General features: G+C 41.5%; 2 protein-coding genes across 3 annotated transcripts; one reads left to right on the forward strand and one right to left on the reverse strand.

Annotated features, from left to right (window-relative positions):
* The first annotated feature begins 703 nt into the window (after positions 1 to 703).
* On the forward strand, positions 704 to 19,645 carry prr12b (proline rich 12b). 2 transcript variants are annotated; one of them, XM_079455952.1, is made up of 16 exons: positions 704 to 934; positions 6,148 to 6,302; positions 6,823 to 6,984; positions 7,123 to 11,615; positions 11,697 to 11,915; positions 12,860 to 12,934; positions 13,419 to 14,193; positions 14,276 to 14,772; positions 14,862 to 14,978; positions 15,218 to 15,351; positions 15,450 to 15,943; positions 16,200 to 16,319; positions 17,056 to 17,153; positions 17,693 to 17,824; positions 17,956 to 18,051; positions 18,133 to 19,645. In XM_079455952.1, exons 1-16 carry the CDS (start codon positions 852 to 854, stop codon positions 18,265 to 18,267), a joined length of 7,785 nt encoding a protein of 2,594 aa, XP_079312078.1. In that variant the 5' UTR covers positions 704 to 851; the 3' UTR covers positions 18,268 to 19,645. The 2 variants fall into 2 exon arrangements, with proteins under 2 accessions (XP_079312078.1, XP_079312079.1); XM_079455953.1 differs by lacking the exon at positions 704 to 934 and adding an exon at positions 4,654 to 4,727.
* Positions 19,422 to 27,248, reverse strand: LOC306893863 (chaperone Ric-8A). Its single transcript, XM_079455954.1, has 14 exons — positions 26,982 to 27,248; positions 26,787 to 26,877; positions 26,441 to 26,488; positions 26,153 to 26,170; positions 25,406 to 25,498; positions 24,219 to 24,853; positions 23,819 to 23,948; positions 23,556 to 23,744; positions 22,636 to 22,730; positions 22,392 to 22,542; positions 21,458 to 21,553; positions 20,932 to 21,076; positions 20,553 to 20,823; positions 19,422 to 20,151 (listed from the first exon to the last, which is right to left on the reverse strand). Exons 2-14 carry the CDS (start codon positions 26,874 to 26,876, stop codon positions 20,025 to 20,027), a joined length of 2,088 nt encoding a protein of 695 aa, XP_079312080.1. The 5' UTR covers position 26,877; positions 26,982 to 27,248; the 3' UTR covers positions 19,422 to 20,024.
* Positions 27,249 to 27,601: the final 353 nt, after the last annotated feature.

Raw genomic sequence — 27,601 nt, forward strand, 5'->3', positions numbered from 1 at the left:
GTGACAAGCGAGTCGGAAGAGCAGAGGGGGAGTGTTTGAGCGCGCGCTTGCGTGTAGGAGCGAGCCTTTGAGTCCTTTCTTGAAAATGGCGTCTTCTTGACTAAATTACTGGAAATATTCGGGTTTTTGTATCGCGAGCATTTTTAGCGTTTGTGCAAAGATTTGAGGCGTTGCGTTAGACTGTTACGTGTTTTTAAGGAACTTTACGCATTTTAAGAGCCAACAACCACTTTTGTTTCTGGCGAGGATGTTACACCCTATGTTTTTATGCGTTTTCGGGACGCAACAGCTGACTAAAACCAAGCGCTTCGTAGACAGCTATTTATAGATTCCTATTATCTCACCTTTTTGTGGCAATGCAGTACGTGAACAGAACGTGAAGAGGAAACTGGGTACAATCAGCACGTGTCGTATGTCTCATGGGTGTAATAGGGAAAGGCATCAGAATTCGACGTGCAGTGTGTCTACGAGCATAAGCCTCGTTGCTGTTTCTGCTACGAAGGACAATAGGCATCGAGAGATATATATAAGAGGGCAAAAGAGGGGAGGGGAGGAAGAAACCGGATTTTTTGTGGTGGCGGTGGTTGGTGTAATACTTCACCCCCCTTCCATATCTACCCCCGCCTCCCCTCTGTATCCTCCATCTCCCCCTCCTCCTTCTCCTCCCTCCATTCCTCTCCCCCTCTGTGCTGGTCCTATTCTTGAGGACTTGCTTGTGAAACGGGAGAGATAAACAGACATTGAGCGCAGAGGAAAGGACACGGGGAGAGATAGTGTGTTAGAATTTAGAAAATACCTCCCTCCCCTTTCCCCTGTCTATCTCTCCATCTTCATCCCTTGTCTCTTCTTTAATGGATAGAAATTATCCTGGCACAGGATTCGGTGATCTGGGCGCTGGAACGGGATGGAGTTACGAGAGATCGGCGAAGGCAAGGTAAGGCGCCCCTGCACGTATACTTCCATAGATGCATAAATATGCTTAGCTGGCTGTAACAATGCCCGTGCCGACGGACGCAACGCATTGCATGTTATCACTTTCGCTCCCTGTGCCGTGTTCATTCAAATACATTTATTATATTGTCGGCGGTTCCACGTACAGCCATCAGTATTGTCATTTCTGAGGGAGGAGGGGGTGTCTTGAAAATGCAAGGAATGCGATTGAGAGTAAATGCGTGATACGGAAGGTAGACCAAGACAGAAAAGGGGGAGAGGGGCGAAAAGAGGGGGATGGGATGATGTTGCTTGCTAGCTAGCTTGCTAGCGTATTATCAAAAATGAAAAATCAAGCCTTGTACCTTAGAGCGCACCAAATCGAACGTTGCATGCTAGCGTTATATACATGCGAATTCGACGTAGTGAGTAATACATGACACAAAATGCACGTTGACAAAGCGTTATTCTGGAGGCAACCAATTACAAGCAATCCCATATATTCAGGAATGAAATGGTTGCTAGCTACTGTGTGCAAGCTTGTCGCTGTGGCTAACGCTATTTGTCTGCAGAATGAAACGGGCTTTTCCTGAACATTTTGCGTGGCGATACCTTTCGTGGCCCAAAGATAAAGAAAGGGGAAACCTTCGTGTGAATGTTAGTCGGCAAAATGCCTAGCTGTAGATCTTAACATACATGTTTTAATCCGTAACAAATGTCACACCATTGGCTATATTTCAACGCTATGTGAACAACCGCGACTGGCCACTAAACCTCATGCCTAACGCCATGCATATTTTAAAAGAAAGACAAACTTTGCATATCATGCTGGTAAGTGTTAGATAAAATACATTCTCTGATGGTTGCACAGTAATATGGTAATATGTTAAACATACTATCGTTTAAGTGGTCACCTGGCGACGTACCAAAATTGCGTGTAATGTCCCTAAGTGAAATTACAGCGTGACTGAGATGAGCACGCTGTAAACAGAAACGTAATACGCAGACCAAACGTATTTTCAACTATAAACACTTTACATACAGACATATGCGTTTTAATGCTCATTTTTATGGTTTCAATAGAAAACAGACTATAGAAGAGGATTAAGGGAGTAAACAAAATAATACAATTACTAGTATTTTTTTTTTTAAATCTGACCAACTGTACAGCTAAATTAGGGCTAGCTCAAAGTTTAAAAATAGTTGATAGTTTCGGTTAAAGCGTCTTTATAATATAAGAATAGCGCAAACCTGTCTATTTTGACCGGGAAACGTGACTATGCTAATGGTGTGGTGTCGCTGTGTTCAAGCGCGTACCACTGTGCCCGTGTGTTTCACTATTTTCGCGGCCTACTTACAGTTCAAAGGCGCCCGGCTACGTACATTATCAGTCGCTGTGACAACCAAATCAATTTTAGCAGCTTACAGCGTGCGCATGCAATCATTCTTGGTGGCGTTAGTGTCTCGCAGTGCATGTAGGGAGCGAGGCGAGCCGTTCACTCGGGTGCATACCTGCAGCATACCTTTAACCTTTTGTTGCTGGTGCACGAGTAAAAACGCAATGATTAATAATTTTGGATGATTCTGATTATAATATAGGTGTATTCTGAACAGAGGAATATGAATAGCATGCCAAACAATGCTATTCATTGGCTGTGCATACTTTCTATATTTCGTCTAATTTATCATGCATCTCACCTTCTGGTTGTTGTTTTATTCAGACAGACACACTGTCACAATACCTAGGTTTATCATGCATGCCATAATGTGTCGCCGTTTGTGTATTGTAACAAATGTTACATTTGGAGTGGGTCGTTTTTTACGTGACAGCATAACAATAGGTCTATTCTCTTGATGTTCCGTTCAAATCAAGCAGACCTTTAAGGTTATGAATAAGTATTTGTATTTCATTGTAAACCCTGAGGTAGTAGTTTCAGGTAGCGAACCCATAATATTCTGTCATGTGAGCGTGTCCACCCATTTCTCGTAGCAGGTCTCTCCTGTGCCATCTTTTCGGTCGCCAATAAGTCTTGCTGTTGGATTCTTGTTGGATTTTTGATTTGAGAACATCTCTGTAGTCTCATAGGCAGATTGATAGAATCCAGAATCTTAATGTGGAATTCAGGCTTATGATGATGGACAAGCTTCAGTGCTGCTGTGGAGCCCGAAAGCATTCTCCAGATAAAATGAAATGCCTTTTATTGAATCTTGTCTCTTTTAGTTTCCAAAAAAATTGCTCTGGCTTTTGAATGAATATTAGATAGCAAGGGTGCTGTTTTGGGATATTGGAAGCAAACCCATTATGCAATGATGAAACGCAGAGTATTAAATTAGCATAAAATGAAACTAAATAAAAACAGGGTCTGTGTAGGACACCATGTTCAACATTATTGTAATAGTAAAATAATTTGTTTCATGTGCTGAAAAATTTAATGAGAATAGATAAAATGACAACCCTATTGCCTGGTAGGCCATCTTGGTTATGAAGCCATGAGGTACTACTCTTTGAAGGCAGGACCTTGTGTTCTTATGGCACCGCCACACGCTAACACCTCTGCACGGTTCTAATGGAGATTAATGATCATTACTGAGTTTCCCATCAGCCTGTAAACATTTTGCACCTGTTGGGAGGGACTATGGTGAATTGCTGCCTATATAATTAGGAGCAGTCCTGTATAGTGGATTTAATAGAGCTTCCTAAATTAACCTTTCCCTTTATATATTTATTATTTTTTACTTTTTCTCTGTTACTCATCTCTTACAATGGTGGAAATGTAACAGATTGGATTGAGTGTTAGCCAAACAAGGAACAAGAGTAAGTGAACAGAGATTAAGAATAAAAGAATAACAAAAGATAGGCTGTAGAGTGTGTATCTAAGAAGCCTAATTCCCTTGTTCTGATGTTCTTCATCTGCCCCGACAATTGTCTCTGAACTGCTTCTTTGGGAATAATTATTGTTTAATTCATATCAAACCGTACATCAATCTAACTAAGTGAGATTACATGTAAATCTCTTTTTCTCACCTAAAAGTGAAACTAATGCTTTGGTTGTAGGGAGTAGTTATTGATTCAATATGGATTGGATACCCACGTTTGATGAGAATGTACTGACATTATGATGCATTATTTATTTAAGTGAAGCCATTCCTTCACATCTACCTGTCATCTACCTGATATTGTTGTCTGTTTATCAACTTTAATCAGTTGCTATTTTTTCTTTATTTTTTATTGATGCTTCTCCTTCGGATGGCCCCATGACTAATACGTTTTTGAAGCAGTGACTCCGCTTCTCTGCTTTGCTGGCCTTATTCTATGCAAGCTGATCACAAATTGTAAATAAAACCGATCCAGTAATGTATCAAACAATCATGGGGACATTTTTTTTGTCATGGCACAGTGAGTTACGTATCATGCCAGAGGTGCAGACAGTGAGGCGGCTGGCAGTAGAGAAGTGCGCTGTCACTCTTGCATTTAAATGTTTAGCCCAGTTCATTAGAGCCTTCTTTCAGTTAATTACATGTCCTCTGCCTTCAAGATTCGGGTGTTTTTGAATGAAATGGTTGCACTCAGATGGAACCCTCTCTGGATGGACCCTTCCAGGGCGGACAATCTTGTCATGCTTATTAAAAAGATAGTTCACCCAAAAATGAAAATTATTTTATCATTTACTCGGCCTTATATCATTCCAAACCTTTTGTGATTTTCTTCATTCTGCAGAACACAAAAGAAGATACTTTGAAGAAAGTGGTAACCAAACCACACCAGCCTTCCATTGTATGAACAACAAAATTCCATTGTATGTGTTACAATGTCTTACATGTATATGAGGGTGAATAAATGATGACTGAAGTTTTTTATTTTTATGTGTACTATCCCTTTAAGGTCTGTCGGCGGACATCTTATAACAGTGACCATATTGAACCCATGAGTCTGTTTGATGGCAAACGACAATGCACTCTAACATTAAAAATTTGGACTACACCCCTCTGATTTAGATGCAGCTATACTAACAAGTGTGTTGGTTATTCATTGAATGCTACACTAGTAGACATACATTTGAATTATGTCCGTATTTCATAATTTCAAAATAGATTTTCTGATCTACTTCGATGCTTCTGTTGAATGACACCCACCCCCTCACCACGCGCGCACTCAGTATGTGATGTCTGTTGCTTCCCACTCTGGTCTCAGAGCGAGAGGGATCTAGACTATCTGAGCTTTACGCACACTAAGAGCCTGTTGAGGATGCAGGGGAGGGGGGTAACCAAGGCAATTCAGTCAGTGGAGAGCTTTTATCAATGAGCGCTCTGTGTCTTACCTCAGCAACATCCTAACCGCCATTGTCAACTGAACTGGCCACTCTCTATGAAAGAGAACAACAGAGACTATCTGCAAAGACTGCAAAAGACAGTTGATTGGCTGGCAACAGCTGGTGCAGCCAATCAGAATGTTGAGCGACACTCAGTTTCATTGCACATCAAGGATCATAGCAATGGAAAAAAAATTAATATTGATACTTACTAATGATAATAGTAAGTATTATTTTTCTACATTTGTATTTATTAGTAAAACATTTTGTAGAGTGGGTAATATAGACAGCTGTAGCACAGTTTATACCAATAATTTATTAAATATGTGTGTATATATAGCAGGATTTGAGAATATGAATGGTTGAAGGTAGATCCTGGAAATGATTTGGAGGGAGGGAGGATGTGCAAGTGAGTAGGCTGATTAAAGAGCTAATCTTTGTGTGTAGCAGTGGTGTGAGAAGGATAATGCCAAGCTGGGTCAACTGATACTCTATACAGGGATTTTGTACACGTCTGGAGCCCAAAAACCTCCTCACTGTCCTAGGAGGGTGGTGCACGAAAAATGTCACATTGCAGGTTTTATTGTCACCTTGTTTAAAGTGCAAGTGTACTTGAATGAGCATTTGAAAAGTTTGAGACAAGATAAAGAAAATATAGTTTGCATTAACCAAAGTGACCTTCATTTATTCCTATGTGGGTTTAATGGTTTATGTAATGGTCTACCTCTTTCATAGTACATTTTTATCATTTCTGATCCATTTAATAGTAAATTAATTGAGTTGCTAAGAGGTTTTGTGTGTATGTGTGCTTTATTGTTTAATAAATACTCAATCAGTTTTGGCAAACAAACAACTATTATTCTGCACGTGGCTGTATCATTTCCTCTCTCAATCTTGTTTTTTTTAGTTTGGTTTATGGGAGCTCCAGATCCTCCCATCCAGACTCAGAACTCCTCCACCGGCAACCTTATGCCACACCACACCCCCTGCAGGGATATGCAACAAATCATCATCCCGGAAGTTCTGGACAGGGTGGGGCATGGGGTGCAGGAAGGAGTTTAGGTAAGATCTATAAAATTAGTTTATCAAATTGCATAATCCTTGAACGTGAATCATGGTGACATTGAAATAAAATATAATCTGAGATGTTTTTAGAAATTATTTATCAGTTATAGGACCTTCCAATTTTCAAATCAGATTCAATTTAACCTTTGTTGTCAGGATTTAAAAAACATTATTGCCTCTCATGACATACTCTCTCACATATATACACCAAAATCTGCCTTAAAACCACACAAATGTAATACTATACATAAAACATACATACATTCCCAATTACATAGATCTACAATACATTAATGTGACAGTCCTTTGACCTTTCTTAGCCCTTGAGGCCTACTTTGACCTCCAGCTCTGGTTTAATAATTTAAAAGATTTAATAATTTAACAGCAACTGGTTTGATATATATGCATGTGCAATTCTTCTATTAGAGGTCAAAAACTCAAATATTACCTGTAAACTGTAAAAAATAACCTGTTAACAGGTTGTACATTTTGTCATAACAGTTATCATCTCTTTTAGGGCTCTCAGGCTTGTTTGATACTGGGCTACATCATGCCAGTCCTTCAGGACCAGATGCTTCAGTTATGAACTTGATCTCTGCTTTGGAGTCCAGAGGTGCTCAGCCACCCCCCTCAGCCTCCTCCCTTCTCTCCCAGTTTCGCACCCCCTCGTGGCAAACCGGTAATTATTGTGAGCTATTAAATACAGAATGGTCTTATATTGAACACTGAAATACATCGTAAAAATAAGAGCAAAGAATTGTGAGAACCATATTATTAACTGCTGAATCATTTTTTATCTTTTTCTTTTTTCCTGTAGCAATGCATACTCCAGCCCCTGCAGAGCTATTCATTTCTGGTGCACTACCTGGCTCTGGCTCATTTCCCTCTTCCTCTGCTCTGTCGGCATATCAGCACCCTGCATCCTTCTCGGGGCGCTCCTTCCCTGGAGTGACCACATCATTATCTCTGCAGGACACACCTACCTTCAGTCCTACTTCTAATGGTCTCCTGTCACCCCATGATCCGTTGCTGCACATCAAGACCCCCTCACAGTCAAGTCTTGGCTTTGACCGTCTTTTGTCCTCCCAGAGTGGGGCTGCTTCTTATAGAGGGCCACAAGAGCCTAGTGCTCCACCACCACAGGCACCTGCATCCTCCTCGACACGCCATTTACCACCCCCTCAGTTTAACCTGCTCTCCTCACAGCTTCAAGATCAATCCTCCCAGCTCTACAATTCCTCTGTATTTTCCTCCGCACCCCCACAACCTCCACAGTCCCAGGAAAGAGCAATTCCCAGGCAAGATAGTGTAATCAAGCATTACCAGCGACCTTCTGCACAATCTCAACTTTCTTCTTCCACACCTCATCCGCTACAGCATTACCTAAGTTGCGGTGCATCAGGATACCAGCAGATAGCCCATCATCGGCATGCAGGAGTAAACTGTAGCCCTCTGGGTGAGCAGAGCCCATCGGCTGACCCCAAACCCTCTCCCAGATCAGAACAAATTTACCGACCTATCATCCAGCCCCCATACACCTCGTCCTCAGTGTCCTCCTCAGCTGTTTCAGGTGGTGGTATTGGGAAAACAGGAAAGAGTTCCAGCTCAAGTAGCGGCTATTCTTCCTCCAGCTCTTCCTCATCAAGAACCCCTCACACTCCACCTTCAGCTTCTTCTACATCCTCTTCCTCCTCCTCAGCTTCTAATGCTAATGTCTCATCCAGTACCTCCTCAGCACCCTCAAGGCAGCAGCCACCGCCTCAGTCAGCACCTCCACCCCCGCCACCTCCACCACCCACGGTGTCATCTTCTGCTACACAGCAGCAGCCACCCAAACCTTGCTTATCTGCATATGGTTCTCCTGTTCCTCCTGTTAAACCAACAGCTGGACTTTCTGGTCAAACTCCCCCACAACAACAGTCATATTCGCCAAGCCAACCGCCCCCTTCTCACCTACCCCAACCATATGGAGGATTCAGTTCTCCACAGGGCCAAGATCTCGGTTCCAGCCTCGGGGGATCTGGAAAAGCGTATGGCAGTCTTGGAGCAACAGGGCGTTCATTTTCAGCTGAGGTTGTCTATGGCTCGGATTCAGGATATGGCTCTTTGCCACCATCTCTTGGAGGGGCAGGAAGTCCTTCACTAGGCTATGGTGGGACTGGACATTCACCCGCACTAATGGTTTCTGGAGGTGGTACCGGTACAACAAGCAGTACCACTGGTTCAGGGGCGGGTAGTTCTGGGAGTGTTGGTGGTGGTTCAGGAGGTGGAGGTGGTGGAGGTAGTAGTAATGTACCAAGTGGTGGTGCAGCATCATACCACCTCCCAGATTCTAGCCCTTCACCCTCAAGTAATTCTGGGATAATCCGCCCAGGACTGCACTCCCCTGCCCCGACTCGTCCTGCACAATCACCTGGAGGAAATGGTGGAAACAAGTACCTATCCTCAGTTCTCTCCCCAGCATTCCTGGGCTCTCCACAAGGATACTCAGATACGAGGGTACCACCCCAACAGCAGTCACAGTCTTATCATACAACACCACCAAAACCCAAGTCTGATTCTGATATGCTTGGGGTAGAAAGACCTCAAGAGGAAGATGAAGAAGATGAAGATGATTTTTTGATCCAGCACTTACTGCACTCACAGAGTCCAGGCCCGAACCCCTCGCAGCACCATTCTCAACAATCTCAGCAGGTAACTGCACAACAACAGCAGTCCCAGTCCATTCCTCAGAGTAGAGATGGAGGAAAGGGTCTATCCGCCTATGAACTGAAGGCATCTGAAGAACGATACCATCTGCAGAGCGTAATTCGGACCAATAATACCACTAACAACGTGGCTTCAGTTGCTGCTGCCTCTTGTGGTCCAGGGACAGGTTTGGAAAACCAGTTAGAGATGTCTCTGAAAAAACAGCAACAGCCTAAGACTGACAGAGGGCACTCTGGAGCTGGTGCAAGTGGTGGTCGAAGTGCAGTTGAGTCACTGTCACACACTCACTCACACAGTCAACACCCAAGCCAGCATGACTCCCTTAGTTCAGTTGTCCATTATGGTAGAGGAGATCATTACACTCATCAGACACATCAACATCACCCTTCACACCCATCACACTCACAACATCCTCAACATTCCCAGCACCCTCATCCCCATCCAATGTCTCACTCACATATGGATCTTAAGAAAGCTCAGGATCCTTCAGAATTATCCTACATGCGAAAGACACCAGACTTGCAGCAGCGACAGACCCAGTCCTCTCTTGGTTTAATGGATTCTCCACCTGACCAGTCTCAGCAAACCTCTCAAGCTCACCTTCTCCAGTCTGTCCTTTCTCATACCACTCGAAACAAAATGGACAACCAACAGGCTTCTTCACAGCAGCAACAACACTCAATGAGTCAACAGGCAATGATTGGACCATCTGGAGGATTAGGTACTGGCGGCTCTGGGGCAGTAGACACTCAGCCACAGACCTCTCAGCTTCAACTCCAGCTCCAGTCCCAAACTATGGATGCCCACTATGGGCGAGAGTCTCAGCGAAACCAAAGCCAGACAAGTCAGAATTCGGTTTCACCTCTAGATATGCTAGAGAGAACACTCTCCAGGACAAATAGCCGAGAAGGGGCGGCCCCTTCTGAGAGAGTTGGTGGTGGAGATGGGAGCAGTAATGATCATCACAGACAACAACATAGGATGTCCTCACACCATCAGCCTCACCACCCTCAACAATCAGCACCAGAGCTTCATGACTTCTTGTCTGAGCCTGATATGAGCATGTCAACCCCCTCTCATTTGCACCATATGAGCTCACACCATCCACCCCCTCATGCCCACCATCAGTCTCAGCCACACCCTCACCACCAACATCCTCACCAGCACTCCCACCACATGCAACCATCTTCTGGACCTTCACAGTCCCAGACCCAGTCTAGGGAACAAGAGCCACAGCTGGATCAACTTAAAGATCATCAATTTGACACAAGCAGTCCTGTTGGCAAAGCGGCTCAGAACCAAGGGCAGACCCAAGAGCAGCAACAGCGGTTTGTGCCGCTGACCTCCATTTGTTTCCCAGATTCTCTGCTCCAAGATGAAGATCGATCCTTTTTTCCAGGAATGGAGGATATGTTCTGTTCTGAAGATTACAAGACCAGCTGCACTGGAGGAGGTGGAAGTTCAGCTCAAGGAGGTCAGGAAGGTGTGTCAGAACAACGTGGATCTGTACAAGATGGAATGGATGCAGTTAAAAATACAGGTGGTGGAGGAGGTTCTTATGATATTATGGGTCACCATGGTGATCAGGGTTATGGACAGTATTGTCACAATTTGTCTGAATCTGGCAATGGTACTATGCACTTAGATCTGGACCCCCTGAAATCCCACGAGCTCCCATCCACTGTAAACACAGAACAGCTGGGCCTAATTCAGTCTCAGGGTCCAGGTCTTGGAATGGCGAGCACGGGACATGGCGTGGATGGAACTGGGAACAAAATGATGGGATCTGTTGGGGCAAGTGGTGGTCCTGGAGCAGGCGGACTCACCTCACCCATCTTTTGCTCCTCTAGACCTAAAAAGCTCTTGAAGACAAGCTCATTTCACCTCCTTAAACAGCGTAAGGATCCTAATGCCCAGTCACAGGCTAAAAAGAATTATGCCCAGGAGTACGAGTTTGAGGATGATGAGGATAAAGCAGATGTTCCAGCCGACATCCGCCTAAACAGCAGACGTCTCCCTGACCTGCTTCCTGATCTTGTGTCCAGCTGCAGAAAATCTGGAGGTGGTTCAGGAGTTGGAGGTTTAAGCCCATTAATGGGCGATTTGGATTTCTGCCACCCATCAGGGTACCAATCCCTTGGACCTCCACCACAGCTTCTCCCTCACGATGGCCCAAAGAAAAGAGGGAGGAAACCCACCAAACCTAAACGTGAGGGTCCACCAAGACCTAGGGGTAGACCCCGTATTCGGCCTCTGCCTGAGCCTCCATATTGCAGGAACGTGATGGCACCTGCAGGAGAGAGTAAGAGGGGCCGTGGTCGAGGAAGAGGTCGTGGAAGAAAAGATGATCCCATGCTCGAGATGCACAGAGACATGAACAAGGGGCAGAACTATCAACAAACATCTCATCTCCAGCATCAACCACAGATGCAACAGCATATGCACCACCATCTACAACAGCAGCAGCACCAACCACAGCACATGCAGCACCAACAACAGCACCTACACGTTCAACAACTGCAACAGCAACACAATCAACAGCAACATCAACAACTCACACAACACCAGCCTCAATATCAAGAGCCGATCAAACCAATTAAGGTAAATTAAGACTTGAGTGACGTGTGTATAATTCATGTAATGCATTTTATGTAAATACTTAAATTATTCTTGTTCCCCTAGATCAAGCTTCCTATTCCTTCCATGCCCTCGTCTGACTCCCTCCTGAGGACAGACTCCCTGTCTAGTACAGATCCAGTTTTGTCTGATGGTTCAGTTGGATCTGCCCCATCTATTGGTTTGAGCCCAGGGCCCACTACAAGTGCGGATATGAACAGAATTGACATAAATCGAAATGACATGAACTGTGGTCAGGAAAAGATGAAGCAAAAATCCCAAGAGGTAAGTCTAAGATACCTTCTCAGTTTGCAGATGTTGATATAAAAAATTTAATGTTTAAATGAAACCAGATGTTCATGTATAATAATGTAGTACATTACTCAATCTAGATCAAACGGCAATCATGGTTTTGCATTTTAAAAAACACCAGTTGTTGCATTAGGATTGCTATTTCATAAGTTTTTGAAATTTATTTTAAATACAACTTCTTGCATTTGAAACTGATTAAAAATGTCAAAAATCACAAAAGACACATGGGATTATGAATTTTGAGAACATAAGTGTTGTAATAAAAACATGGCCAACTATTCACTAGTTCATGTTTGGTTTGGAACTGATGTCCTCAAATGACATACAGATTTAGTGTGCAGTTTATTTGAGGCAGTTTGTTTTGTAGGGGTCAATTTTACAAGAAACAGATTGGTCTAAAATTGCTGATTGATTTCAAACATAGTATTCACCATGAGATATTTTATGTGCTGAACAGCATAAGAAATCAATTATGATTTATGCAAATACAAAAGGAAAGTCGTGCAGTGAGCTGTGACCAGTCTCCCTGTGATAAGATGAACAATATTCTACTACTTAGGATCTTAGCAAATACAAACAAAATTTTATTATTAAAAGCTAAGAATTCATAACCTGTGCAATTTTTAACATGTTATGTTAAACGTGAGTGGTTAATGCCTCTTCATAAAATCATAAATTTTTGGCAGACTAAATCCATATTCCAAAGCCCAAAGATATATAACTCGGCAATATTTTGCTGTATTACAGAAATGACGCCTTCCTGCGCGTTTAAATTGCATTTGTGAAATGTCCTCTGTTGCCTCAGCAACAGGTAGCCTCTGGAAAGCAGGGCGAGAAGAGTCAGTCTAGGGTGCTATGTGTGTGTGTGTGTGTATGTGTGAATATCTATGTACAATGTGTATTTTTTACTTTGACAGATGACTTGGGAGGGAGAAATGGATGAACAAATGACCCCAGAGGCATGGGCCACCATGCAGAAACTCTCCAGCCCAGTAAGACATAAGAAATTAATTCCATTTTCAATGTATAATTCTGTTAGAAGACAATACGTCACCATTTATTTACAAAAAAGGCTTGATCTTAAAATATAATTAATTTGGATTCACTTTTCATTGTTCTCAGTGTATGTATGCACTTTGCCACTCGGGGGAGTAGGACACATAGACTAAGATGATTGGCAGGCCACCATGATGACTGTGTTCTTTAAAAATGCAGTAAAAGAAGGCAGAGAGCTGTTGCTAGGGTGGCTGTTGCTAAGGTTACAGATTCATAGTAATTGTAACCAACCATCCTGCTGTTCACTAGGGTGTATTACTTCCCCCCCAATATAAGAGAGTGGGACTATAATGATGATATAACATAACACATATAATTGTACAACTTTTTTAAAGCTATTTTGAGTCCTACTATTTGTCCATATTGTTTGTATCTTCCTTTGCATTTATCATCTTCCTCCCTCCCATTTCTTCCGCTCAGACGGAGGAGAAGCCTTCAGAGCTAAAGTCTGGTTTCATAACTTCCTTTTTGGATTTCCTGAAAACCGGAAAGAAGCAGTCAGGCCCCGAAGCTCCACCCGGGCAGATCCCTGTGGACGGATGCACCTCAACAGATACCTCCTCAGTCAAGGGAGGCCTTCGGCCATTATCTCCACAACCTCCTCCACCGCCCCCGCCGCCACCCTTCGGGGAGAACGAAGGTGAAGGAAGCCTGGGTCTCAGTAACTGTCCGTCCCCCTGCAAAAGACTCGATGAGGAGCTGAAGCGGAACCTGGAGACCCTGCCGTCGTTCTCCTCAGATGAGGAAGACTCCGTCAGTAAAAACCAGGACCTACAGAAGAGCATATCATCAGCCATTTCTGCCCTCTATGACACGCCTCATAGCCTTGCTGCGGTTCCACCTCCGCCCACACCGTCACCACCCACTCCACGGGAAGATACTCTTAACACGCCCCCACCGCCCCCTCAACCCGAATCTGTCCGTGAACCTGAGACGGATACATGTGCGTCACAGGAGTTGGATTCACACTCACGACCCGGCTCCCGCGAACAGATGCATGTTCCTGGTGAAGATGAGGATGATCAGGAGGTGCGTAGAAAAAAGCAGCAAAAGGAAGAGCCAGAGACTAAATGTTATCAGGAAGATGACGAGTCGGATGAGGAGAGGTCCAGAGAAAAAGAGAAATCTGATCAGATAGAGGAGAAAATGAAGAAAGAGTCGGAGTATGAAATGGTGGATGCTCCGACGGTTGATGGTGAGTGTATTAACTCATATATTAAAATCAATGCAACATTAATGCTTCCATAATGTAATGTTTTGTCATTTCCCACTTTTAGAATCTCCATCCGAACCTGTTCCTGCACCTCCTTCTCCTCCGTCCCTTTCTCCATCTCCCCCAACCTCCTACTCACCATCCCCTCTGCCTCCTCCTCCTCTTTCCCTCCCCTCGCCTCTTCCATCTCAAGAAGAGGAGGAGAGTCTACAGCAGCAGCAACAACAGTCACTGCTGCACAATTCCCTCCCCCTTAGTCCCTCTCCACCCGCTCTCCCGTCTCCCTCCCCGCCTCCGCCCACACTGCCCCCCTCCACCACACCCCCACCATCTTCCTCTCCTCCTCCCTCGGAAGAGCTGCCCCAGCCCTCCCCAGCCTCTCCCCCCACCCCTGAAGATGCTCCCACCCCCCAGATCACTTCATTGCACCTAGCGAAGAAGCAGTCCAACGCGGCCATCACGGGAGAGAGTGAGGATGAAGATAGTGAGAGTGGAGGGGAGGGGATCTTCAGAGAGAGGGATGAATTTGTGGTGCGCACAGAAGATATCGGTACTCTTAAGGTAACCGGTATCTTTACACGATTTAAAAAAAAAAGTGAAAAGTAAAATTTTTGGGAGATGCTCATGCTTTATTTCTTATGTCTTCTCAGCTGGCTCTGCAGACGGGGCGAGAACCTCCGCCGATCTGGAGGGTACAGAAAGCCCTGTTGCAAAAATTTGCTCCTGAAATCAAAGACGGACAACGCCAGTTTTGTGCTACCAGTAATGTGAGTGTGTTTTTAGAGTATGTTATAAGCAAGCCCACTAAATATCTGTTTCCCACAAAATAGTTTTTCATATCTCCTATCAATATGCCCAAGGATTTTACTTCCATTGAACGTGTTTGACAATATGTACATTTATTTCAAAGATTTCTGTAAAAAACTAGGAATTGCGACAACCATGACCATGGACCACATGAAAAATTAACACCACCATAAACTCAGTCTCTGTTATTCTCCTGCAGTATCTGGGCTACTTCGGAGATGCAAAGATGCGCTACCAGCGCTTGTATGTTAAATTCTTGGAGAACGTGAATAAAAAAGATTACGTCAGAGTGTGCTCACGGAAACCCTGGCATCGACCCAGCCTAACGCTGAGGTAATTTCACACAAGGTTCTTGGAAAAGTTATAATCATTAATCAGCACGTTATCAATGTGAACATGAATGCTGAGATGAATGTATTTCTTCCCATCAGGCGCCAGTCTCTTCCTAAACCGCAACCTGTACGCAGCCTGACCCCACCCCGTGTGGAGCGAGAAGACAGAGAGAAGGATAGAGAGAGGCAACGGGAGAAGGAGAGAGAGAGGGAGCAGATGGAGAAATCCAGGAGAGAAAGGGAGAGAGAAATTGAAAAGCAAAAAGAAAGGGAGAAAGAGAAACAAAGAGAGAGGGAAAGGGAAAAGGAGAGGGAAAGAGAGAGACAGAAAGAGAAGGAAAAGCAACGGGAGAAGGAGAAGAAGCTACAGGAGAGACAGGTTCAGGAGAAGTTAGAGAAGAGAGCTGCAGTCGTGGAGCGTGGGAGGGTAAAAGAGGAGAAGAGAGTTGGAGAGAAGAGGGCTGATAGGACCCGGAGCAAACCTGTGAAAGTGAAGGCTGAACCTCCACCCAAAAAGAGGAAGAAGTGGCTTAAAGATGTGCCCTCCTCCTCTGATTCAGACTCATCGCCTGACCCGCCCAGTGAGGACGAAGGTGTGCTTAACTCTGTTGTTGTACATTTATTTTGTGTCCATTTGCAGAAATATTCTGTAGTTGCTATGTGATACATTTATGTGTCAAAAATTCACAAATCACTACATTCCTCAAATGAAGGCTTCACACATATTAGGTATACAACTATGCATGTTAACAGATGCCTATGTTTTGGGAAAATCATGAAAATTGATTGAATATTCTGTCAAGCTGTCCAGGTACCAAGCATTAAAGCTATTCAATCTGTCATTCACAGTCTCCATTCGCAGTGGGATGAATAGTCGGGCCATGAGAGAAATGTTTCGTAGTTATGTAGAGATGCTGGTCAGCACTGCTCTGGACCCTGACATGATCCAAGCTCTGGAGGACACCAATGGTGAGAGGACATCATTTGGTCATGGTTATGGATTAAGATTTATTCATGAGGTGAACAACAAGAGCTATGAAATCAACAAAAGGCGAAATCAACAAAATGGTCCCTTTTAGCTGTGAAACTGAATAGGTATCTTATCTGTATGAATAGAATAGAATAAGAAACGGAAATAAGTAAGGGTTAAGATTATTGGGTCAAGTGTTTGCAAAAATGATGCCCCTGTAGCCAATTCTTGAAGATGGCTAAAGATTTAGCTGCTGTGGCAGAGGTAGACAGATTTTTTATAATTTAATTTTTTATAAAATAAAAAGCATTACTTGGACAAAATAATGTATAAAAAGCAGCCAATAGAGTCCAGCATACATGGAAATTCTTTCAATACTGTTTAAAAAGTGCCCCAGGTTGAGACATCAAGAAGCTGGCTGATAAAATGCCAAGAGAATGATTTTGATAATTCTTGTCAAAGGATGACTACTTTTATGGTGCTAAAAAAGAATGTAGAATTAATTTAATTTTCAATGTTTTCAGTCACAATCTAATTCCCACAGTCACATCTGTATTATTCCATGAGTTTACTAAAATATAAAGAATGAGTGAGTGATCCCAAACTTGAATTCTTAGGTAACACACAAACTAATGAAGTCACTTTGGAGCATGTCCCTTATTTACATATTTTAACATTTTATAAAATGAAAAAGTTGCAATTTGGATACATTTTATCACCCTCTTATTTTTTTAGACGAGCTTTATCTCCCACCCATGAGGAAGATTGACAGTATTCTCAATGAACAGAAGCGAAGACTGCTCCGCAGGGTCAACATGAGTGTCCAGCATCAGGTGACTGCCTATAACTCCATTTATTTGAATGCTTAGATTTAATCATTCCCAATAAATGAAATCGAACCACAATGTTTATATATAGCCTATATTCTGCAATTCACTGAAAATATCTATTTACATTCCACCCAAAAGTGAAGAGTGGCATTTAGTGTCAGCATCGCCATAGCAACAAGAAGTTGTGAGCACGCTTTTGAGGAAAGGTCACCGAATATGGCTCCGCAATCTGTAATTGGCATTGGTGACATATTCAAAGATGTGTCAAAACAGTTTTGCTGTAAAACTGCATTTTAAAATAAAGAACACCTCCCCAAATTTAGTGTACTTCCAAAAAACAGACATTTCTTAATGGATTACATAATATAAAAATTTGGGGCCTGACTTTTCGAAATAGTTAATTTTGCTCGAGCTCGGATCATTTTTTTCTCACTAGATGGTTTTCATGCCGATTTTGCTTCAGGTCGGATTATTAACTAATGATTCCTGTACATGTAACTATTGCTCACTCATTCTCTTCCCTCATCTTTTGTCTCATGCAGGAGGCCCTCCACATGTTCCCTCAGATGACAGCAGACCCGCTGGATTCTGGAGTAGTGAAGGTGCACCTGGGCGGTGAGAGTTACAACCGCAAAACCCTCAACCGAGTCAAAAAGAGCCTTCCAAAACAACAGGCATGTTCTACATAGTCAATCTTTCCTGATTAACGGTTAAACTGTAAAGAGATCCACCAGGATGAATATATTACAGCAAGACTTGCCATACTTTCTTTGCTTGTAATACCTCATTTGTTTCTTACTGTCAGGACCTGAAGCTGTCGAAAGAAAACCTTCGAATATACAGCCTCTACCACTCTCTCCATCACTACAAATATCATACCTTTCTGCACTGTAAAAAGGAGGTATGCTTACACAACGGATCATTCATTTCTCAACAAAGTGTAGTAGCTCATGTTTTTATAAAACTCCTTTGTCTTCCTCAGACGGACAGTATCGAGCAGGCAGCAGAGGATCCAGGTCAGGAGGAGGTGGTTCAGCAGTGCATGGCCAACCAAGGCTGGCTAGAGACTCTATTCAACTCCTTCCTCGAACTGCTGACGCTCAGCACCAAGGCTTAAGACTCGACTGTCAAAGCTCCAAGTGTGTGTCCCATTTGGAGATAGGAGGACTCTAAACAAAACCATTGCAGAGCTCCGGGTTGCGGGAAAATGAGATTTTCCTTTGCAGAATGTTTAAGAGCCAGTGGCGGATGAAGCTGTTGCGTTTTAACATAACAAATGTTTTTGTAAAGCTTTTCATTTCTCTCTCGTTCATTATGCGATTGCTCCCCGCGACGAGAACCACGGGGGGAAGACACGATAACAAAAGTGAGAATGTGTGAAGACTTTTGTCTGCACAGAGACAAGTAAAGATAGTGCCAAAGGGAACAGGGTTGAAACCTCACAGGTCAGTGTTTTGACGGAAGTGAGTTTTGAATGCTATGTTCCATGCACACTCTTATATATAAATATGTATTATGAACAGTTATGATTTGTATTATTTATACATGGACATTTATACATGGTTACCTCCCAAAGCTGGGGCAGTTTGCTTTTATTATTTTGAATAATAATGCTCATGTTTTATGAGGGTGTACATGAAATGGGCCACCCACAGTCTATGATTCTTCCTGTTCCAAATACTGAAGGACCAGCGGACGGGATATGTACACAACAATGGGGTCAAAGCAGTGTGTAGTTCCTCTTCGTCAAAAAAATAGAGCAAATGAAAATGTATTTAAACTAAAATAATGTGTTCTTTCTGTTGTTCTTTAAAAGAAAATGCGGAAAAGGAGGCGTGTTCGTTTTCTCAAAGAAAACATGGTGTAGAGGGATGTAATAGTTTTTCAAGTGTAAAATGTCTGTGTTTACTGTTTGTTTTTTTATCTGTTGGTTGTTTACTATGATAATTATTGTTATTATTATTATTTTGGAGGTTTGCTTATTTCTCTCTTCTGTAAATATTGTACAGTTGCTGCAGTCTCTACCTGTCCCTCATCTGTACATGAATCCTCCTGTATTTGACAAGCGCAAATAAAAGAAAAGAAAATGGAATTTATGGAAATGACGCATTTTCACATGAAACTGCCGTGGTTCTTTTTGTTCTTCTACGTGGGGAGGAACAGATTTATAATAAAAAGAGTACCGCAAAACAACCTGCTCTCACGTTCCCCTAACTATGGGGGCACGTTTGTTTCCAGTGCTAAGTGTTCTGGAAATGAAAATGCATCTTTGAGAATTAACATTATTTTATTCATCTCATTGCAGAATACCTGCAAATACAGTATTACATATCGGTCTCAGCAGTTCTAGTCTTCAAGGTAAACATTCCATTCCTGCTAGAGTAAAAAACTAGAACTGCATTTCCTGTTGTTACCATGGTAACATAACCATGGCAACACCAGCAGCATTTTCCAGGAGTGTTGTCTGTCTTTGGTGTGATGGCTGTCTCTCTCTTTGTTTCTTTGTAGCTTCTAAATGTAACTGCTTCTAAATCATATTATTGATACAATTTTCAGCTTCACAAAATGTATTATAAGAAATTACAACCTCTGCTTCATGCTCATAAAATACATTTCTGCTCTCTATTTTTCCTTTCCTTGCTGTGCTCTTTATTACATAATTTTATACAAATATACTGCATTAACATCCTATCCCAACAAGTCATTAACTAAGCAACAATCTTGTTTCCTTATTTTAAGTGATTTTATTTAAGATTTTCTATTATTCTTGCACTGTTGTTGTTAATAATGTTTATTGCCATAGCAGTCATTAGTAAAGAATGATCCAGAATTTCCACCTGTCTCATTAATCATAATTTCTTCCCTTTGATTTCATTACTGATCTGCTTCGCTGTCTTCCTCCTCCTCCTCCTCCACTTCCACAGTGCTGTGCCTCATCTGGTCACACAGCGGCGCCAGTTTTCCATCTGTGGTCACCCCCAATGGCTGGATGATATTGTCCCTGAGTGGGGTGTGGTAAGGGGTTAAAAAAGATGAGCAGAAGAAAGCAGTGAATTTTAAGGGTGAAATATATCATCAGGATATTATCTAGACACACTTTGAAAAAGAAAAAGGGTGCTTTTACAACCAATATAGATTGTGTGATAAGATGGATGATATATGCTGATACTGGTGGCATAAACTTTTTTTTACCTTTTTGGTACTTCAGCCGTAATGCAGTTCAAACAATTGTTTTTATCTCATAATTAAGAAGTCAATGGAAAGATATAATATATATAATAATATTATAATGTCTGTAACACAAATGTAAAAGAGGGCATTATTTTCATTACCCTATCAGATACCCTGTGAGCCTCTTTCTCACACACACACAAACAAACACATGCTGTCTCACACATGTACCGTGACAGCTTGTTGAACATATTTATGAGTCTGAGCGCCTCTTCCTCTTTCTCCTCCTCAGTCATCCCTTCCATGGGATCAGGCTGTTCCTCCTCCACCCGTCCTGTCACAGGGTTAATTCTGTCCTTGACCTGTCTGTACTCCTCTGTGTCTGAATCCGAATCGCTGGAGTACTGTGGCTGAGGAGAGGAGCCACGACCATTCAGCAGACCTCGGGCAGCCAGCAGTCCTGCTGCGTTACCATAGCCGGTGTACTTCACAAATCTGCTTACTGTGAGATGCAGACAACAGTCACATAAATGTATTATACCAAGGATTTACTGACAAAAGACACTAAAGTTTTATTTTAAGAAGTTCAGAAGCAGATTCGTTTATGTACCATTTTCTTTGCAGAGTACAAAGAGAAGCTCAGCTGCGCAATGTTTGATGTCAGTGTCCACATGAGTCATCAGTCGCACCAGTTTGCTCCTCAACGTGTTTCCCTGTTCAGGCCTCAGTTCAACATCCCTCAGTGGAGGCAGGATCTGGTTAAAACAGATATATGGATAACATTTTGAAAAGGTAAACAACAACAAAAGAGTCAACATTAACTGTGCACTGCTTTTTGTTTGTTGAACTGTCATGCTTTACTAATGCCATTATAAATACTATAAAAAAGTACTACTATTTATTTATCCTGTGTGAAAGTGTCCAAAGTAGGCAATATCAACTAATCCTAATGTCATAAGACCCATGACATGAGTAAAGACTTATATTCAAAAGTATCAGTTATTTCCTTGGGAGAAAACAAACCAAGTTCACCTGTAATGCACTTTTGTGTATTGATTGTGCTGACACTAATATTAATACTTGAGCATAATGTGGTGAATATGTAACAGATGTGAATTTTGAGGTGATTATTTTACCTGATGTCTCAGATAGTGTCTGGTTTCTCTGTGTGCCCTGCTGCTTTCAGTCAGTAAGTTCAATACAGGAGTCAACTTTTCCTTTTGCTTGTGATCCTGTACAATGCACAAAATCTGAAAAATCTCATCCCAGTTTATTTAATTTAAAGAACTAACATTTAAAATGAAATGAATCTAAAAAATATAAAAACAGATTTCCACAGTTTTTACAAATTATACACGCAGTATTATAACCCCAAGCCATAAACCAGTGTCTTGTTCATAGCATTGTCACACAAAAATCTAAATTGAAATTGAATGTTTTTATTACTGACCTGAATATACTACTAAAGACCACACCAACAATGAATTAAAAGGATAGTTCACCCAAAAAATTATTTTCGGTCATCATTTACTCACTCTTAGTTGTTCCAAATCTGTATACATTTCTTTGTTTGGTTGAACACAGAGAGAGATATTTGGCTGAATGCTTATAACCAAACTGTTCTTGGACCCCAGTGACTACTACCATAGTAAATTAAATGACAATGGTAGTCAAAAGTGCCCCAGAATTGTTTGGTGTCTTACAATCTTCAAAATACCTTCTTTTGTGTTCAACAGAAGAAAAAAAATATTAAATAGTTTTTTGTTAATGGGGCACAAGAACTGTTTGGTTATAAATATTCTTTCAAATATATTTCTCTGTATTCATCAGAACAAAGATATTTATACAGATTTGGAACAACTCGAATATAAGGATAAAAGCGTCTGCCAAATGCATAAATGTAAATGAGTGAATTACAGAATTTGTATCTAATGGGTGGATTAGAAAAGAGTAAACCAATTCAAGGTAACAAGTGCAGGTTAACACTTGTGAATACCTTACTATCACGTATAGTATAGTAAACCTGAACCCCCATTTTGTCTTTCCACTCTGACTCTCTCTCTTTCTCACTCTGTCTAGCCTCTTCTCCATGAAGACCAGCAAAGTGTGCACACAGTCCATGTTGACTCCGCCGGACTCTTTCGAACCCTCAGACAGACGAACAGTGAGCAGAACATCCAGACACTGCAGTGGTAGAGTTGAGAGCACATTCACTGTGTGTCTGTGAAATGCAGCACAAGAGCACATCATTTATCAGTAGCTGAGGCCTCTTAACATCATGATGGTTGTTTTCTGGATATTTCTGAATTCTCACCCCTGCAGCTCCTCTTTTCTTTCCTCTCCCTCACAGGGCACTACGAGGCAGTGACGCAGGACTGCAGCTAGATGACGATACAAAGCACTAGCCTCCTGTGGCAGGAGATGGAGACCAAAATTGTTCAATGGAAAAACTGATGTGTCATTCCTATGTAGGCCTACTGCAATTTCATGTACCCATCATCATAAATCTTAAAGGGACAGTCCACCCAGAAGTGGAACATTTTGGCATCATTTATTTTCTCTCATGTCATTCAAAACATGTTTTTGACTTTTCTTCTGTGGAACGCAAAAGAAGATATTTTGAGAAGTGGTTTTGTGTTCAAGCAATGGAAGTCAATGGGGCCAATGATGTTTGGTTAATAATGTTTTTGATTAAATATACTTTGTGTTCTGCAGAAGAAAGAAAGTCAGGTTTGGAATGACATGAGGATGAGTAAATGTAAATGTGTGAAAAGTCTGTTAAATTATTTTAAAGTAGCCTAATACTGTATTGATATATTTGATACAATATAAAAATCATTATATTAAATTACATTGAAGAAAATTTTGCGGCATCTAGCTTTAATATTGTGAATTGCAACCAACAGCTCACTCCACCGCTCACCCCTCTATTTCGACGTACTATGGTGGCTAACATATTTATGAAACGCACTCTGTAGCAGTTTGTCTGTTAAGGGCTACTGTAGAAACAACATGGTGGATTCCATACAAGGGGACCCGCTGTGTATGCAGATAGAAATAGCTCATTGTAAGGTAACAAAAACAAAACACTTCATTATGTAAGGTCTATATACTCGTCTGAAGACATGCATATTATATTTCATTTCTGTCAATAGATCCTCCAAAAAATTACACATTGGACCGTTAACCCTAATGCTCTTACTAATACAAAGAGCAAGAAAAAACAATGCTTACCTCATCTAGTTCCTGTCTGTGTACAGTATAGGTAATGTTAAACAGGGTCTTCAAAATCTCAAGGGCATGTAGAGAGACCTCCTTATTTACAGGGTGCGCTGTCAGATCCGTCTGCACCTCATATCCTTCACCCCAGCGCACTTCTAAACACTGTTCAAGGGCTGCAGTCAACAGGGACACACCACGCTCCTGGCAAAAATATATTGATTATGAATACGTAGTGATCGAAGATATGATCCAGCTTAGTTGATATAAAACGTTACCTGCCGGAGCTGCACCCTGAGCTCGGGACGTAGAGCAGTCAACAGAAAGAGAAGTCGCAGTTCATAAAATTGACGACTTGGAGGGCATATTAGCCCCTCCTTAAGTCTCTCTGATAGGCCTTGGAGCAACCTGGGGAAGAAATCAAAGCATAAGAAAATGAAGTGAGTGAGTGGGAGTTTACTTTATTGGAATAAATTATATGTGAAAATGTAGTGAACAAGTCATTAACGCAAAACAAACCCCACATGGTTATTATGACCGTGTCACTAGGCGGAGAAGTCTTGTATCAAAATCAAACATTTCAGAGACTCGCGTAATACAGGAATATTGGATCACTATGAAATTGGAGAGTGTTTTGAATGTGATATTTTGACATTGGCTCGGAAAGAAAAGTCTCACCTCAGACTGCTGGCTTTCTCTTGTGCTTTCGGACTGTTGTAGATGAGATTGCACAGGGCCTTTAAAGCCTCTTTCCTCCACACATCTCCATCATCTCCCTCCTCATCCTTCTCTCCTATGGCATCCCTCTTTCCTCTAGTCAACACTCCGTGGGCCACATCGTTCTTTGGGTTTTCTTCATGATGCTTAGTCTGTGTTTCGACTTCAAATGTATCACAGTTAGTTGTATTCAAAGGGCTGATAGGAATCCTGGTGCATTGCAACCCTCTCTCGCTGACCAATGAATCAACACAGGCTGAAGCAGGCTGTGAATCTGTCTCGCTGTATGTTAGTTGGCATTGGGTGTTGCTGCCATTAATATCTAGACCCGCCTCTGTTTCGCTCTGTGCATGTGCCCCAAGAATGATGTCACTATCGGAGGAACCCGATTGAGCTTCAGTCTCCTCTTCTTCAGAACAGACAGGCAGGGTAGAGATCCCCCCAAGTCGAGCAAGAGTGAGAATGGCAGATTCTGTGATCAGAGGGTCCAAGGCCTTACGATCCCTTGAGATGATTCTCAGAGTTTGCAGACACTCCCTTAGAACACATGGCTGCAGCTGCATACGAATAAACCAGATCAGAGCTGCAGCAAGCCTCTAGTGCAGAAACAGAGAAATGTGAGAGGTAGACATTATGATTTTAGGTTGAGGATGATGTGGACATCAAATATATGTCACGCTAAATGTTTGGTGACACTCCCTTTAAATTAATAGTTTTGACTTGTCCTCTTCCATCATTTACTTACCCTCAAGTCATTTAATTCAAATTGTATTTATAAAGTGCTTTTCACAATTTTCATTGTTGCAAAGCAGCTTTACCTACATCCTAAAAAGATATGTAATAAAAATAATACCAGGGGGAAAATGAAAGAGAATATACAGTATTAAGAAAGATGGTATTATTGCAAGTTTTTCTCTATGCAATGTACACAAATTATTCAATCGAAGTAGATTTCTTTTAGGTATACTATTTTAAATATTGTTTTCAGGACTGGGAGCCAAACAGCACTGGCCTCCATTGATTTCCACTGTATGGACACAAAACTAGACAATTCTGTGCCTCTGACTTAATGGCAAACGTTTGGTAAAGGAATGTATAAAAAAGAGATTGTTGACAACATGACACCAAAGAATTTGTGTTTTACTCACCCTCCGCAAAACCAGATCTGCATCATCATTTTCATCACAGTCAAAATCTGAGTCAGAGTCTGGAACAAACTCTCTCACTTTATTCCTCCGGAACTGAGAGAGGGGAAGAAAGAAGATATTCTCAGCTCTGCAAATTAAAGTGAAATGTTTATTTTGTGAGGACAGGTATGATGAACATAAGTATATGGCTTTGTGGATGTTCAAGCGTAGAATGAATTATCTCTTGCACAAATGGTATAATAATTGGTGCTCAGTAAAAACTCAATAATTAAATGTCAAGAGTTTCTAGGCCCATCAGGCGCACACACTGTCAGATGAGTATATTAGCAACAGATTACCTACCTCTCTATTATTATTCTCGCACCCGTAGACGTCTCTCTCACTTAACTACATATACAGCAAAATGACACTTAAAAAGGATTCTCTTTTGATGTTTTTCTAATTATTACAATTAATACTATTTCATACTATCAGAATATTGTCATTTAACATTTCCAATTACATTTAATGTATTTTTGTTATATTTGGTGTTCTCTGCATTTGTTTAAGTACACAACATGTCATCATTCATTCACTCTCTTGTGGTTCAAAACCTGTATAAGACTTCTGTGGAAAAAATATAAATTATGTAAAATGTTTTTGTGTATATATAAAGACTGTCAATAGAGCCTATGTTGTTTTGGTGGCAACAATTTTCAAAATATCTTCTTTTGGGTTTATTTTGGCTATGCGCCGTGAAAGTCTTACCTCTTCCAGCTCCATTTGCTGTTTTCAGATCATCCATGTAGAGTAGAATTAATGGGTAAAGGGACACAAAGAATTATATTAATACTAGGCATCCTAACATTATAATACACTAAAACACTGAAAGTGAAAGAAACTGATGGAAAGATTATCTGCTAATAACAAGTGTGGTATAGAGATAAGTGAAGGTGGATGAGTGAGATTTAATAGCGGGTTAATCCTCAGCATATGTGCTCAGATTGAGGACAGAGGGATAAACGCACAAAGAGGTATTAGGACATAGAAATGTACCTTTCTTCTTTCTTTTTCTTCCACATCGACAAAGAAACATTGTGAGTTCTGCGAACAATAGATTAAGAATTAAATGGAGTGAGATAGAAAGTGCAACTGAGTCTGAAAGGCATTTGCAAATGCCAGACATAAACTTCCCTGCACCATAGAAATATTAACACGAAGTGGGAAGTAATAAAAGGAACACCCTTTAGGTTTACCCAACTTTTGTTGTCATGGAAACTGCAAATATCTGGGTGTTGGGATTCTAACTCAGTTTGAATTGTACAGTAATTCATTAATTAAGCACAGAATTCATGTGCAATACATCAATATACATCAGCATTTTGTTTGGCATTGTATTTACCTCTGTGTTGTAATCATCCAGATGTATCTGGACGTTGTCCTGATCACCCTGTTTAATAAACTGAATGATCCTTTCCACGTCCACAGGCATTCTGTATTAATCGAATAATAAATTATAATAATGTATTATCTCATACTATCTCATAATATGATATCTCATATAATGTTTAACATACAAGTAGACTCTTGCACTCACCTTGTGTGGTTTCTTGATAGTTCCCCGTAAAGATACAATTTTAGTGCGTGTGTGTCCGCGTGGGTCTATCTGTAATCTGACAGGCCTCAGATGTTGCTGAGTTTTTCTAAACTAATCCCACCCATCCTCTCTCACTCATTCATAACACAGCACAGGTGTCTTCGAGAAAAACATTGCGCAACTGGCCCCGTCTATGTCGGGTCATCCCAAAAAGAGAAACAATCCCTCTCTCGTACCTTCTCTGCATCTGCCCGCTCTTGCAAGATCAGCAGATTCTGTTGCCATCTTTAAGAATCGGCTGAAAACACAGCCCTTCGGTCAGCACCTGACCGATTAGTTCTGACTTCTATTTATTTTCTACTCTTTCTATCCTTAAAAAAAACCCACTTAGCTTTATATAGGCTATTGTGGTATGCTATATGAGACCAGTTTTACTGCACATGCTTTTTGCTTTCCTTATGTTGTTCCAATTGCTTCTATTGTTTACCTCATTTGTAAATCACTTTGGAAAAAAGATTCTGCTAAATTACTAAATGTAAATGTCACTTGTACGGTTATGGCACATTGCTTTATTGGGTTATTTCATTTTATAGTTGTATTGAAATTCGGTCAAGAAAATC

Source organism: Barbatula barbatula (assembly GCF_947034865.1).
Source record: "Barbatula barbatula genome assembly, chromosome: 5".
NCBI lineage: Eukaryota > Metazoa > Chordata > Actinopteri > Cypriniformes > Nemacheilidae > Barbatula > Barbatula barbatula.

What these genes read in the sequence shown, in the direction of transcription:
- LOC306893863 (XM_079455954.1), bottom strand. Translation starts at nt 26,876, where the DNA reads ATGCCTGTGGACGTGGAAAGGATCATTCAGTTTATTAAACAGGGTGAT. An exon ending in GAGAAAGCCAGCAGTCTGAG is followed by an intron (nt 23,949 to 24,218) that starts GTGAGACTTTTC and finishes TTTCTTCCCCAG; the next exon opens with GTTGCTCCAAGGCCTATCAG. An exon ending in ACAGACAGGAACTAGATGAG is followed by an intron (nt 22,731 to 23,555) that starts GTAAGCATTGTT and finishes CTCCTGCCACAG; the next exon opens with GAGGCTAGTGCTTTGTATCG.
- prr12b (XM_079455952.1), top strand. Translation starts at nt 852, where the DNA reads ATGGATAGAAATTATCCTGGCACAGGATTCGGTGATCTGGGCGCTGGA. An exon ending in GGATGCTCCGACGGTTGATG is followed by an intron (nt 14,194 to 14,275) that starts GTGAGTGTATTA and finishes TCCCACTTTTAG; the next exon opens with AATCTCCATCCGAACCTGTT. An exon ending in ACATGAGTGTCCAGCATCAG is followed by an intron (nt 17,154 to 17,692) that starts GTGACTGCCTAT and finishes TGTCTCATGCAG; the next exon opens with GAGGCCCTCCACATGTTCCC.